Source organism: Mizuhopecten yessoensis, unplaced genomic scaffold, assembly GCF_002113885.1.
Source record: "Mizuhopecten yessoensis strain PY_sf001 unplaced genomic scaffold, ASM211388v2 scaffold10867, whole genome shotgun sequence".
Lineage (NCBI taxonomy): Eukaryota > Metazoa > Mollusca > Bivalvia > Pectinida > Pectinidae > Mizuhopecten > Mizuhopecten yessoensis.
In genome coordinates, this window is record NW_018408761.1 from 1,972,555 (window position 1) to 1,985,931 (window position 13,377).

A 13,377-nucleotide genomic window follows, 5' to 3' on the forward strand; every position below is an offset into this window, starting at 1 on the left:
GCATTGATAAAGACTCCAAACCTTGTAAAGAACTTTATACAACACAAACACTCCTGATAACCATTGATGAAGACTCAAAACCTTGTAAAGGACTTTATACAACACACACACTCCAGATAACAATTGATGAAGACTCCAAACCTTGTAAAGGACTTTATACAACAAACACACACTCCAGATAACCATTGATGGAGACAAGGTGGATCAAACTGACAAGATGGACATCACTTGGAACTGGAAGGATTTCTAGTTCCTGATGAAGGTAAGGAGACTGATAATACATTTTTGTACATGTATATATCATGACCTCCCTGAAGGATAAAATGTATGACAGTTTATGTTATTACATGTTACACACAGGTACCAGGTACTTACCTTTTATGTTATTACATGGTACACACAGGTACAGGTACTTACCTTTTATATTATTACATGTTTCACACAGGTACCAGGTACTTACCTTTAACTTCCGTCCTGGGTTTCTTTCCTTTTTGTTTCTGCTTCTTCTTCAATCGTTTCGCTCGTTTCTTAGCTGTACGTTCATCAGCGGCCTTCACGTTTACTTCTACCTTCTTTTCATATTCAGCGTCTGCCTCTTCCTGACAGCAATAAAAAAAAATCAAGTTTTCTATTATTCATCAACATTTTTATAATCTGTAGGTATTAATTTATGTAACAGGCAGGTGCAAACAAAAGGTGTTTATTCAGTTAGACAGCAATGAATATAGTGTATATCAATATTGTTTACCATGGTTCAGTTAAGTTTTAAGTTGCAGCCTGAATTTAAATCCCATAAATGATGGTCCACAACCCATTTTTTTTAAACTTTGCATTAAAGTAGTAGCCTTATTACCTATGTCTATAGCCAAATTTTAATATTCATTTGACAAATATGGCTCAATTAAAACCCTCTGAATTAAAACAAGAGGCCCAATGGCCTTAGCGGTCACCTGAGTTATATCATAGGTACTGGTAGCTTTATTTTATTGTTTAGATGTGATGTGGAAATCAGCATGTAAACTAAGTGAAATACAATACTTGTCATGTCATCAATGGATAAGAATTTTAAAATATTGGTAAATGTTCCCTTTGGGGCCCCGGGGATAGGGCAGGAATTCCAAGTTTACAATGTGATACCGTCATCCACCAAAGATGATTCTGATATCAGAATGTGAATCTTTACTTATTTGTTAATATATAATGTAAGACGAATACTGACACTTGATCGTATTTTGAACAGTATATACATTATTTAAAGGCGATTCTAGACGCTCATGTACATTGTATGTATATTTATATATATGTTTATGTCATAAAATTTTGAAAATATAATACAAAAANGTAAGAATAATTTCCAAGTAAAAATTGTCAAAATATACCCAAAAGTGTTGTTTCCCTATATAAACTATAGTAAACTTTACCCCCTCCCCAAGGGAGAACGGATAGCTCGGGGGTCCTGAAACTTACAATTTAAGTAAAGCCTCTGATGATTTTTCCATCCATGCAGAGAAAATAACTGTAGTATAGAACTCTGAGCCTGGAGAAGAAGATTTTTGAAAAATTGTTTAAATTTCTCTTTGGGGCCCTGCCCTAGCCCCTAGGGTTGGGGTAGGAATCCCAATTTTACAATTTAAAACCATCTTCCTTCAAGGATAATTCTCACCAAGTAAGAATAATTTCCAACAGAAAATTGTCAAAATATACCCAAAAGTGTTGTTTCCCTATATAAACTATAGTAAACTTTACCCCCTCCCCAAGGGAAAACGGATAGCTCGGGGGTCCTGAAATTTACAATTTGAATAAAGCCCCTGATGATCTTTCCATCCATGCAGAGAAAATGACTGTAATACCTCTGAGTCTGGAGAAGAAGATTTTTGAAATATTGGCTAATTTATCCTTTTGGGCCCGCCCTGGCCCCTAGGGTTGGGGTAGGAATCCCAATTTTACAATTTAAAACCATCTTCCTCCTCTAAGGATAATTCTCACCAAGTAAAAAAATACTTCCAACAGAAAATTGTCAAAATAAACCCAAAAGTGTTGTTTCCCTATATAAACTTTAGTGAACTTTACCCCCTCCCCAAGGGAGAACGGATAGCTCGGGGGTCCTGAAATTTACAATTTAAATAAAGCCCCTGATGATCTTTCCATCCATGCAGAGAAAATGACTGTAATACCTCTGAGTCTGGAGAAGAAGATTTTTGAAACATTGGTTAATTTTCCCTTTTGGGCCCCGCCCTGGCCCCTAGGGCTGGGGTAGGAATCCCAATTTTACAATTTGGTAGCCTCATCTACCAAGGATGATTCTGACCAAGTTTGAAAAAATTCCATCCACTGGTTCTTGAGAAGAAGTTGATAATGTAAAAAGTTTACGCACAACGCACGACGGATGACGACGGATGGAAAGTGATTGGAATAGGTCACTTGAGCCAAGCTCAGGTGACCTAAAAAAATACTCATAATGTACACTTGTTTCTCTATTTGTTATTTGAATAGTACAAGAAATTAAAAATGCTTCCTGTAATGTATTTCTAAGTGACCTGAACAAAACATTACAATAACATCACTTGATCAGGCAATTTGTACCATAACATTTGTATCAATGTTGGTAAAACCACCATGGTGGAACATCAGATTTAGTCAAGGTGTCTCAACCAATCGACTTTGCCTTATACTGATCTCACCTGTCTGCTCCTGGGAGGGCAACACTCTTCATTTATACAGCATTTAATCTCTTTGACCAAGGGATGCTTCTTGGCAAATTATGTCAAAACATCTCTAATGATACTATAAAAGCAGTCTGTTTAAAGATTGAACCCACATAGGAGGACAGAGAGGACTACACGAAGGATGTCGTTCCGTGGACCATAGTAGCTGTGACAGCCTGTCTGCATCTGAGGAGCTTTCCGACCTCAGAGCATGACCTGGATGGGTAGGACTTAGAATCTCCGAGAGGCTGGTAAGGGCCAACTTACACCCTCATGTCAACCAAACACCGACTTTGTCAGTGAAGTGTAGACGTAAAGCACTTCAACCAGATTGAACCCCTAATGAACTCTAATGAACCCTGTACATGTGGCTCCACTCTCAAGGGATTACACTGTCATTAAATATTTAACAATAAATTATGCTAGGCACAGAAATGGCCAACATTGGTAATCTGCCCCACAGCCCCGTGGAGGATTAGCTCCTAATTAGTGTAACTTTTGATCCTCGTATGCACATTAAACTACCACAAATTTGGTTGAAATATGCCCAGTTGTTCAGGAGAAGATGTCACTGAAAACAAATCAGCCAATTAGCTCCCTTTTGCTTGGCTCCTCAGCCCCAGTAGGGCCCCAGTAGGGCCGGCCCTTTTTGGGGTCATGCTTAATTTCATGACATGTCAGGGTCAGCTGAGGTCATTGAAATACTATTTATAATAAAAAATGCAACCTTGGTTTCAAATGTATTAATGAGAAAGTTAACGGAAGGTATATTGTGGTTATATGTTAACAATTTACTTCATTTAAAGGATCAAATGCCATGTTACATTTCAAATGACTTCAAATGGGTGTTAGCGAGGTTACAGGAGGTAATAGATAGTAATAATATATATTACGTTGGTTTATTTACAACATAACACGATAGTCATGAGATAAAAATATTGTAGACCATACATTGATTATGAATAATTTAGTTCAGAAATGATTGTACGGATCACATAGAATTTTTACATACATACCCTCTTTGCTTTTTCTAAAACAAATTTCTGGCGAGCATACTCTCTTCTTCTCACACCTCTGTACACGTGGAAGTCCCCACTGCCAGCTCCTGCACTAGATCCTAAAATAAAGGTCATAGTTGACGACAGAACTGTATACAAACTGGACAGTCAGAACTTTGTGCAGGAACTATAATAAAGAACAATGTTAATTTATTTAAGCAATATAAAAGAAGTCTGAAAATCTTGCATTAAGTATACATTTTGTTTTGTTCAAACTTCAATCAACTAGACTAATACAAGACATTCATATGAAAGTTACAGCACTTCTGAAATTAACAATAACTGACCATCAAGGATCCTCGTACCACTGACATAAACCATAACCATGCATTGGACACCTTTTTTTGGCACGACTATAGCTATAATAAATCACTTTTGAAAAGAAAGGCATACCTTGAAGTACATATAAGGAAAAAAAAGATCTAAAGACCAAAAAAAATCAACAACAGTGTTCTGAATACAAAAATACAACAGGACAATTAAATAAGACTGGCATATATCCAAGACAAAATGAAGGGGAAGTTACCGTACGTACACAAAAATAATGATATTCTCTAGTCAGTGTGACAGAAATCCTTAGGTTACCATTGTAGGAGTGAAAATACCTTTTCTTCATTCCAGAGTGCAGACAATCAAAGTTTATGCATCATCAAAAATTATAAAATACAGCAATATTGCATATTATTAAATAAACCTTGTATCCAACTTAATTATTGATACTTAAATGTATACAACAGTTATTACAACTACGCATAGTAATTAAAAGAATGGATATTAGAGGGTAGAAGTTTCTTTATAGTTAATATCAGCACTAGTACTAGCTCCTTACATTTTATTGTGCGTTGTGAAATACAGCTTTGGTCAATTTTATGGCTGAGGTGTCTTTTCTGCTCCTGATGATATTGGTGGTTTATGGCTTCTTTTTTCGAAAAGGTGTACATGCAGTCAGGCCCATCCTTGATGCTCTAGAGGTTAAGCTCACTTTTGCTCTATATGCAACCATGAATATGTCATGACAAAATCAAAGGCTCAGTGTGCGACACCTTGTGGATGTGACTAGAAAACTAGTTTGATCCTTTGATGTACATCAAAAGAATCTCTTGTTGCCTAATTGACTGGCTTTGAAGTTGGGGTCACTCCTCTTCAAAAGACAGGTATCAGTCTAGCGATTGGTCAGGTGTTTTTTTTACCCAAGATCAATCAAATAGTTAGCTAGCTGCTAACATATTGCCTTCAATTTTGCTATGATTTATTCCAGGGTTGCAGAGAGCAAAAGTTAGCAAAACCTTTGGAGTATTGAGGATGAGCCAGGCCATGAACAGGCCTAACTTAATGTAAGATGAAACTACCTGAATGTACAACTTCATTGTTTCAAACTGGTAATATAAATCTACAAAATACTTTGTGAAGGGCTTTCATGGTCAATTGACCTGTGCAAATTGTTTTCTTTTCTCCAGAAATTTGGAAGGTCAAAACACATGTTTTAAATATAATAGATATGACCTTTCAAACTCAAGAGTCAAGATTCTTTATGTAATTCAGTTATTGAAATAACTGAATACATTGTACATAACATAAAGAGTCTTCTGAAAGCTCTGTGATATATTATAAATGTCAATCTTACCCCATACATTCCTGATGAATTCTAAAGGTGCCCTTGGATTATATCCCTGAGATTTGTCTGCAATTATGACCTCTTTATCCTTAAATGAAAAAGAGGGAAATGTTAATGTACACCTAAAACATTACCAACAATAAAACAGGTGTTATTACTAGTTATTATAGTATCTTCCGGCTATATCTATAGCTTATTAGGGCTTTTGTCATGCTATATTTCTATACAAGTTGCATAATTCACTGTGCTGGAATTGCACCTGACAGGGGAGTTGGGGGTTGGGAGGGGATGACCCTAAAATTAATCATATGTGCCCCATGACCCCAAAAATTACCTCAGCTGCAAAGCGATTGTATGTTGAACCATAACACTGTTAAAAGCCAGTTTTAAAGTTGGGTGTGTTGGTTTTCTCTATTTATATCATGTGCTCCAATACTTCTCCTTGGCTTGACAAAAGTATTGGTTAATAAAATATGTAGAATCCTTATATATATATACATTACATTTTATACTATTGTTTGTGAAAGAATAATGAATAACATAAATTAATACACATTGTTTTTTAAGCCTTTATCACTTGAGACATAACCTGTTATTGGCAGCTGTTCCATTACCTTTTATATTTCACAGGTTGGATTTCAGATTGAGAGGTCATTGCATTGTTTAATGTCTACACCAAATTCAGCCTCAGGGCCTGTGATTTTGTAGGCACAAATATTTGAGCCCAGGTTTGTGCTTTTCCTGTTGGATTCATCCACATTTTTAGAAACCCAATATATCTCTTATTCATTTACATTTGGAAGATCATGTTTAGGACTGGCCTGAAAATCTTACGAAAACATCACTGATGCATTTCAAGCTAGCTAATATAAAAGCACATGTAAAACAATTTCTAAAAAGCTATGAACAAGAGCTTTGAACCCCTAGTCTGCCCCTCCCCCTTCAAATCTATGTGAATTCTTCTTATTCAAATTCTATCAATTTTGTAAATGAATGACTGCGACTTCAGGTTTATGATCATGATAACGTCATTTGTGTTGCAGGAGGACATTGCTGTTTTGAAGGAGGATAGACTACAGATAGTATAAATATTAAATCCTGCCTCTTCTGCCCCAGATATTAAATTGATTCCATGCCTTATAATGGAGCAATCCTGGTGATTTTAGCATTAATTGAGAGCACATCGGTCGACATCCATACACTGGTTTGTAATAAAACTAATATAAACTATATCTGTTAATCTCCTATATAACTTGATGTTAAACTCTGCCTTATAATTAAATGGCATTAAATTATCAAGTTTATGTAGGGAGGGCAATCGAAATCTGAATTGACTGCCATTATGGAAACTGTCAACTTGATATTTTAACGAAATTTTAGGCAGAGTTTAACTTCAAGTTATATAGGAAATCAACGGAAATAGTTCATATTACAAACCTATTTGTGGATGCAGACCAAAATGGGGTATGCTTTCACTTAATTCTAAAATCACCCTGGTGTGATTCACAGTGCCGACCACACGTGTGCTTGCTCTATTACACGGCATGGGATGGATTTAATACCACCCTGGCCGGGTAATAATATTAGCACGGACTTAGATAATCTAATCTAATCTAATTCCGTGATATTAGTACTAGACTATATACTATAACAGTGTTAGAGGTTTACATGGCGAGAAACTTTTGACAGCTGTCTTGTTACAAAAGTTGCAGTCTGCAAATTTATATCCGGTGGAAAAAACTGGTCGGCCTCTTATGCTCTTATGTTACACATGTATGCTTATAATGCTATACTGATATAGATCACAGTACACATAAAAATACACACAAGGGAAGAGTTTCATCGGAGCACAGGGGTTCGTAAAAAATATCAGAAATACACCTATGCTATACGTGGGTGTCACAGCGCAAATGAACATACTGCTGTGACCCATATCAATAGCATATACATGTGCATTTCAGATTTTGTAACGAACCCCAGCTGTGATTGAATCGCACATAAAATGTAAGATGCAGTTACCGGCTTTTTCATCAATTTCTCAAGCTTAAGTCTTTGAAGATCTGATGCAGTCCTCGGTAAAACGACTTTCTTTTCTTCATCTTTCGGCATTTTGTTGGTTAAATCATAAATGCGTTACACTTCTAGTATACCGGAAATCATCAAAGACGCTATAAATACAAAGACAAACTTCGGTTAAGATTATCCGGAAATCGATGTAAAATATTAAACATTGACGTTTAAGTTCAATGAGTTTAGTGAAATGTTTTATTAGTAGTACTTCAGACAATATAATGGAGTCATCTTATTCGAAAAGCAAGGAATAACAGTTCCAAAGTTATTTAAATTAGCGATATCCTAAATTCTTTCCTAAGTCTTCCGTGCTCCGTACTGCGGTTCCAAACAAATTGTCAAATAACGTAAGGTCTCGTATTGAACGAGAAGAAACCATTTTGGTGCTTTGTAAACAATAACACACTTTGTCTATTGTTTTTATTGTAAGTTTAAGTACCTTTTTGAGGATCGAACACAAATCCCGATGAACATCTTCGAAGATTCACATTGACGTAATAGAAGTCGCAATAATGAAGGTATCGTCAACATGTTTTGTCTGTATCAAAGAAAATATATTCGGTCAACACTGCACTTGATGCCTCAGGCTGAAAAGGGGGTGTTGCTCCCTTTTTGCGTAAACAATGACTATTAAAAATAACCTTCTTGTTCATTTGAGCTGATAACGATACTTATATGCATTTCTTTCTATTTATGACTTCTGAAGTCTCAACACACATCAATAAAGATGCATTTAATTTGTTTCAATATACCAGAGACTGATAGTTTTTTTCTTTGACAAATTATTGCCCTATATAGCTGTTTTAAGAATCATGATAATCTTTAGGGTTTATAAACATATTTTTTGGATTTTCAGATTCAGATGGAGGGTTTTCATAAATTACAGGACGACTTGGAGAAAGTTATTGAAAAGGATGATTCTAACAGTTCCATTACAACAGATTCTGATGAAGCAAAACAAGAATTCCGAACATTCAGAGAGAGGCTTGTACACATTCTCCATACAAACAAGTTTCAGATCATTGTGGTGTGTTTTGTCATTTTGGACTGTCTTCTGGTAATAGCCGAACTTCTTCTGGACATGAACATTGTCAATTTACCTGATCATGATAATCACATTGCTCCACAGATACTCCACTACTCAAGTATATCTATCCTCTGTTTGTTTGTTGTCGAGATTTTGGTCCGTATCTATGCCTATCGACTGAGCTTCCTCAAACACAAGATGGAAGTTTTTGATGCCATCATTGTCACTGTGTCTTTTGTCCTTGACATAGTGTTTCGTTCCCATGAGGGTCCAGAAAGTGGCATCGGTCTTCTGGTGGTGCTGAGGCTCTGGAGAGTCACCCGAATCCTGAATGGTATGAATTGCATGTATATAAATGTTAACAGCTAGTCCAGTTTTACTGTTCTCACTTTCATATTTTCATGATTGAATATTTCATGATAATTATCAAATATATCTTTAATTTAGATATCAATAAAATATTAATATGATGATATTCTTAAGACCCAATATCTTCGTAACTCAACTTCATTCAGGGTTTTTGCCAGGTGTTTAGAGGTCCGGTACGGGGACCCATTCCCAATTAAAAAATGACCCTGTATTTTCCCAATTGCAGTCTTTATTTTCCAAATTAGATTATGTAACAGAGCGCATGATTAATTAAATATAAATCACTACCTCCGCATGGGATCGAACCCGAGACCTCTGGCTTACTAGTCTAACGCTCAACCGATCGAGCTAAAGAGAAGTTCTCTATAGCCGAGCGATATATTGCGGCTAGTATTTACCAGGGTTACATACTCCCCTTCCAGGAAAGAACTTGTCCTCAAGTTTTCCAAGGGTAACAGCGATGCTTGTGGAGCAAGGCCAAGTAGTTTTCCCGGGTCCCTACGTGGGCGCCAATGAAACAGAGCGCATGATTAATTAAATATAAATCACTACCTCCGCATGGGATCGAACCCGGGACCTCTGGCTTACTAGTCTAACGCTCAACCGATCGAGCTAAAGAGAAGTTCTCTATAGCCGAGCGATATATTGCAGCTAGTATTTACCAGGGTTACATTATATGTGCAACGTTCAAAGTATTACCGTTCATGAAAATTAAGAGCATTCAAAATACATAAACAAAAACACTGAAAATTGATGTGTTTATTTATTGCTATACATTTTACTGTAAGAAACAGCTATAGAGGAAAACTTTTTGCAAATCACATTGTAGGTTTTATTTCTCAAAACTTATGATATTTTCCCGAACCTGTGTATGTGGGAACAATGATGATAGTTCCCAATTTTTTCCAAATGCCGCTGATATTTTCCCAATACCTGCCCAGGGGCCCTTTCCAAAAATAGCTGGCAAAAACCCTGTCATTGATACATTTACGATAAAACATAGTTGCTTAAATTGGATTGCCAATCTCCCATTAAGTAATCCTGCAGTGCGAGCAGTCTAGTAGTGTTGTCCAAGTCTTCTGTTAGAAATACATGTATCATACCTGTCAACCCCGATTTGACACAGATAGTGGGATTATGGTTTTGAAAGAGTGAGACTCACTAAGGCCTTGAAGAGAGCGAAACTTTGACAGAACGTGTCACAGTGTAATCTGATTATTATTTTTTTTATACATGTAGTATAAAATATTTTTCAATATGTACATATATTGTTTCTGAAAAAAACCTATACTGTTTACCCAATATACATTGCATGTTTGCATGTTGTTTTTTCTGTAGGTGTAATCTATTCGGAATCAAATCAGTGAAATTTTCATCACCTTTTCATTTAAAAAAAAATGGAATTTTCTTATATCCTATCATTTTGATTTTTCATCTTAAAAAAAATGCATGTCAAAAATGAAAATATGAGGTTTTAATGTAAAAGATTGAATCTTCTTGCATATTTTATTTTTCAAAAGGCATTGTTTTGTCAGTGAAGAAGCAGGCAGAGAAGAGGCTTCTCAGAGAGCGACGACTACGCCAAGCGTGTGAACAAGAACTAACAAAATACAGAGAATATTGTTCCACACAAGAACAGGAAATTGAAATTCTCCGAGGAATGTTACGCAAACATGGTATCCAGGATGCCAACCGCCTGGACAACCAGCCAGTAGTAATTAGTACGATTGATGTTGTCGCAGAGGTTAATCAGATAGTAGCAGACAAAGCCGCAGAATCTGGTGAGGAAATGAGCTCAGACAAAAACACAGATAACTCTAATGGGAGTTGAGAACTGAAAACAAAGTTGAAGACTTACAGGAGTTTTTGTCTGAAATTTAACAAAAGTGAAATTTGAACAAATATAAACTGATGCTATTTTTTTGATGGCAAATGGTTGTAATGTATTGGAATTTTATGAAATATGTATTTTGACAAATTTGAATTTGTCATAATTTAACTGGTATTATGCACTTTTTCTGGATGTTTTTTCCTTATGTACAAAAGATTGATTGTTTCGTATCCACCTGAATGTTTACATATATTGGCCTTATATGAAATATGACACTGTTATAGGATAAAGATACATGAAAAGTCAGAACTCATTTTATTAAAGTTAATTGAAGTTATCTGCTATGTTTTAACTTCAGTGAATTGACATGAATTTTAACTGAAGCTTTAGCAAAGTACACATTTATTGCGCATAAATTGAAAATCTTAAATCAAAATGAATTTAGTGTTTATTCTGAATATTTTCAAACAATTTTAATCCAAACTAGCTAACTGTACACATCTGCTGTGTACATAAAACACTGTCTGATTGTTATTCAAGAGGTCATTTTTTCTGAATCAATTTTCTACAGGTAATTTAACAATAATACAGGACAGTCATAATAGGTATAGAAATAGAGAAATTCTAGTCATGGTATAGAAAATCAATTCTAACAATGAGAATTGAAGGTGAAAACTGAAATATACTTGTTTTAGTATTTGATATAGAGTAACTTGATATCTGCTTATCCCCTTCCTACATAGCCACCATTCTCCTTTTTCTGTTATAAGTAATTTTTAATACTCCCCCCTTCCTCATATTGTAACAATGCAGAAGATTAAATCTAATGGAGAAGGTTATTATAATTAAACTGCATATATGTTAGCATCATGGAATTATCTACCACATCAGAAACATAAAGATACAATGGACCCCCAGTATCTAGAGGTATACATTGGACCCCCAGTATCTAGCGGTATACATTGGACCCCAGTATCTAGAGTTATACCTTGGACCCCCAGTATCTAGAGCTATACATTGGACCCCAGTATCTAGAGCTATACATTGGACCCCAGTATCTAGAGCTATACATTGGACCCCAGTATCGAGAGGTATACATTGGACCCCAGTATCGAGAGGTATACATTGGACCCCAGTATCTAGAGCTATACATTGGACCCCAGTATCGAGAGGTATACATTGGACCCCAGCATCTAGAAGTATACATTGGACCCCGAGTATCTAGAGGTATACATTGGTCCCCCAGTATCTAGCGGTATACATTGGACCCCAGTATCTAGAGTTATACCTTGGACCCCCAGTATCTAGAGGTATGCATTGGACCCCCAGTATCTAGGGGTATACATTGGACCCCAGTATCTAGAGGTAAACATTGGACCCCCAGTATCTAAAGGTATACATTGGACCCCCACTATCTAGAGGTATACATTGGACCGCCAGTATCTAGAGGTATACATTGGTCCCCCAGTATCTAGCGGTATACATTGGACCCCAGTATCGAGAGGTATACATTGGACCCCAGTATCGAGAGGTATACATTGGACCCCAGCATCTAGAAGTATACATTGGACCCCCAGCATCTAGAGGTATACATTGGACCGCCAGTATCTAGAGGTATACATTGGGCCCCCAGTATCTAGAAGTATACATTGGACCCCGAGTATCTAGAGGTATACATTGGGCCCCCAGTATCTAGAAGTATACATTGGACCCCGAGTATCTAGAGGTATACATTGGCACCCAGTATCTAGAGGTATACAGTGGACCCCAGTATCTAGAGGTAAACATTGGACCCCCAGTATCTAGGGGTATACATTGGACCCCAGTATCGAGAGGTATACATTGGACCCCAGCATCTAGAAGTATACATTGGACCCCGAGTATCTAGAGGTATACATTGGTCCCCCAGTATCTAGCGGTATACATTGGACCCCAGTATCTAGAGCTATACATTGGACCCCAGTATCGAGAGGTATACATTGGACCCCAGTATCTAGAGTTATACCTTGGACCCCCAGTATCTAGAGGTATACGTTGGACCCCCAGTATCTAGAGGTAAACATTGGACCCCCAGTATCTAGGGGTATACATTGGACCCCAGTATCTAGAGCTATACATTGGACCCCAGTATCTAGAGTTATACCTTGGACCCCCAGTATCTAGAGGCATACATTGGCTCTCAGTATCTAGAGCTATACATTGGACCCCAGTATCTAGAGTTATACCTTGGACCCCCAGTATCTAGAGGTCTACATTGGACCCCCAGTATCTAAAGGTATACATTGGACCCCCACTATCTAGAGGTATACATTGGACCCAAGATTCTAGAGGTATACGTTGTACCCCCAGTATCTAGAGGTATTCATTGGCCCCCCAGTATCTAAAAGTATACATTGGACCCCCAGAATCTAGAAGTATACATTGGACCCCGAGTATCTAGAGGTATACATTGGTCCCCCAGTATCTAGAGGTATACATTGGCTCTCAGTATCTAGAGATAACACAGACTTATTAGAAATTCATTCATTTCATTACATTTGACAAATTAGAACAATATAATTAACAAATGTGTATGTGTGATTTTTTTTTAACTTTGGCATGTCAGCCTTCATTAAGTAGTTTTTGCAACATTTTCTCATCTTTGTTATACAATTATTTAAACAATTTTAATATTTGAATTCATGAAATGTGCCTATTATAAT

General features: G+C 36.6%; 2 protein-coding genes across 2 annotated transcripts in view; one reads left to right on the top strand and one right to left on the bottom strand.

The window, feature by feature from the left end:
* The window catches only part of LOC110463117 (PRKR-interacting protein 1-like), a 16,229-nt gene extending 8,690 nt beyond the window's left edge, over positions 1–7,539 (bottom strand). The window contains exons 1-4 of the mRNA XM_021517477.1: positions 7,398–7,539; positions 5,388–5,466; positions 3,722–3,822; positions 461–599 (exon numbers count right to left, since the gene is read on the bottom strand). Of these exons, the coding sequence (XP_021373152.1) occupies positions 461–599; positions 3,722–3,822; positions 5,388–5,466; positions 7,398–7,487 (409 nt within the window). The 5' untranslated portion in view covers positions 7,488–7,539. The remainder of the gene's footprint in view (positions 1–460; positions 600–3,721; positions 3,823–5,387; positions 5,467–7,397) is intronic.
* Positions 7,540–7,808: 269 nt separating this feature from the next.
* Positions 7,809–12,845, top strand: LOC110463151 (voltage-gated hydrogen channel 1-like). Its single transcript, XM_021517539.1, has 3 exons — positions 7,809–7,966; positions 8,305–8,809; positions 10,365–12,845. Exons 1-3 carry the CDS (start codon positions 7,961–7,963, stop codon positions 10,673–10,675), a joined length of 822 nt encoding a protein of 273 aa, XP_021373214.1. The 5' UTR covers positions 7,809–7,960; the 3' UTR covers positions 10,676–12,845.
* Positions 12,846–13,377: the final 532 nt, after the last annotated feature.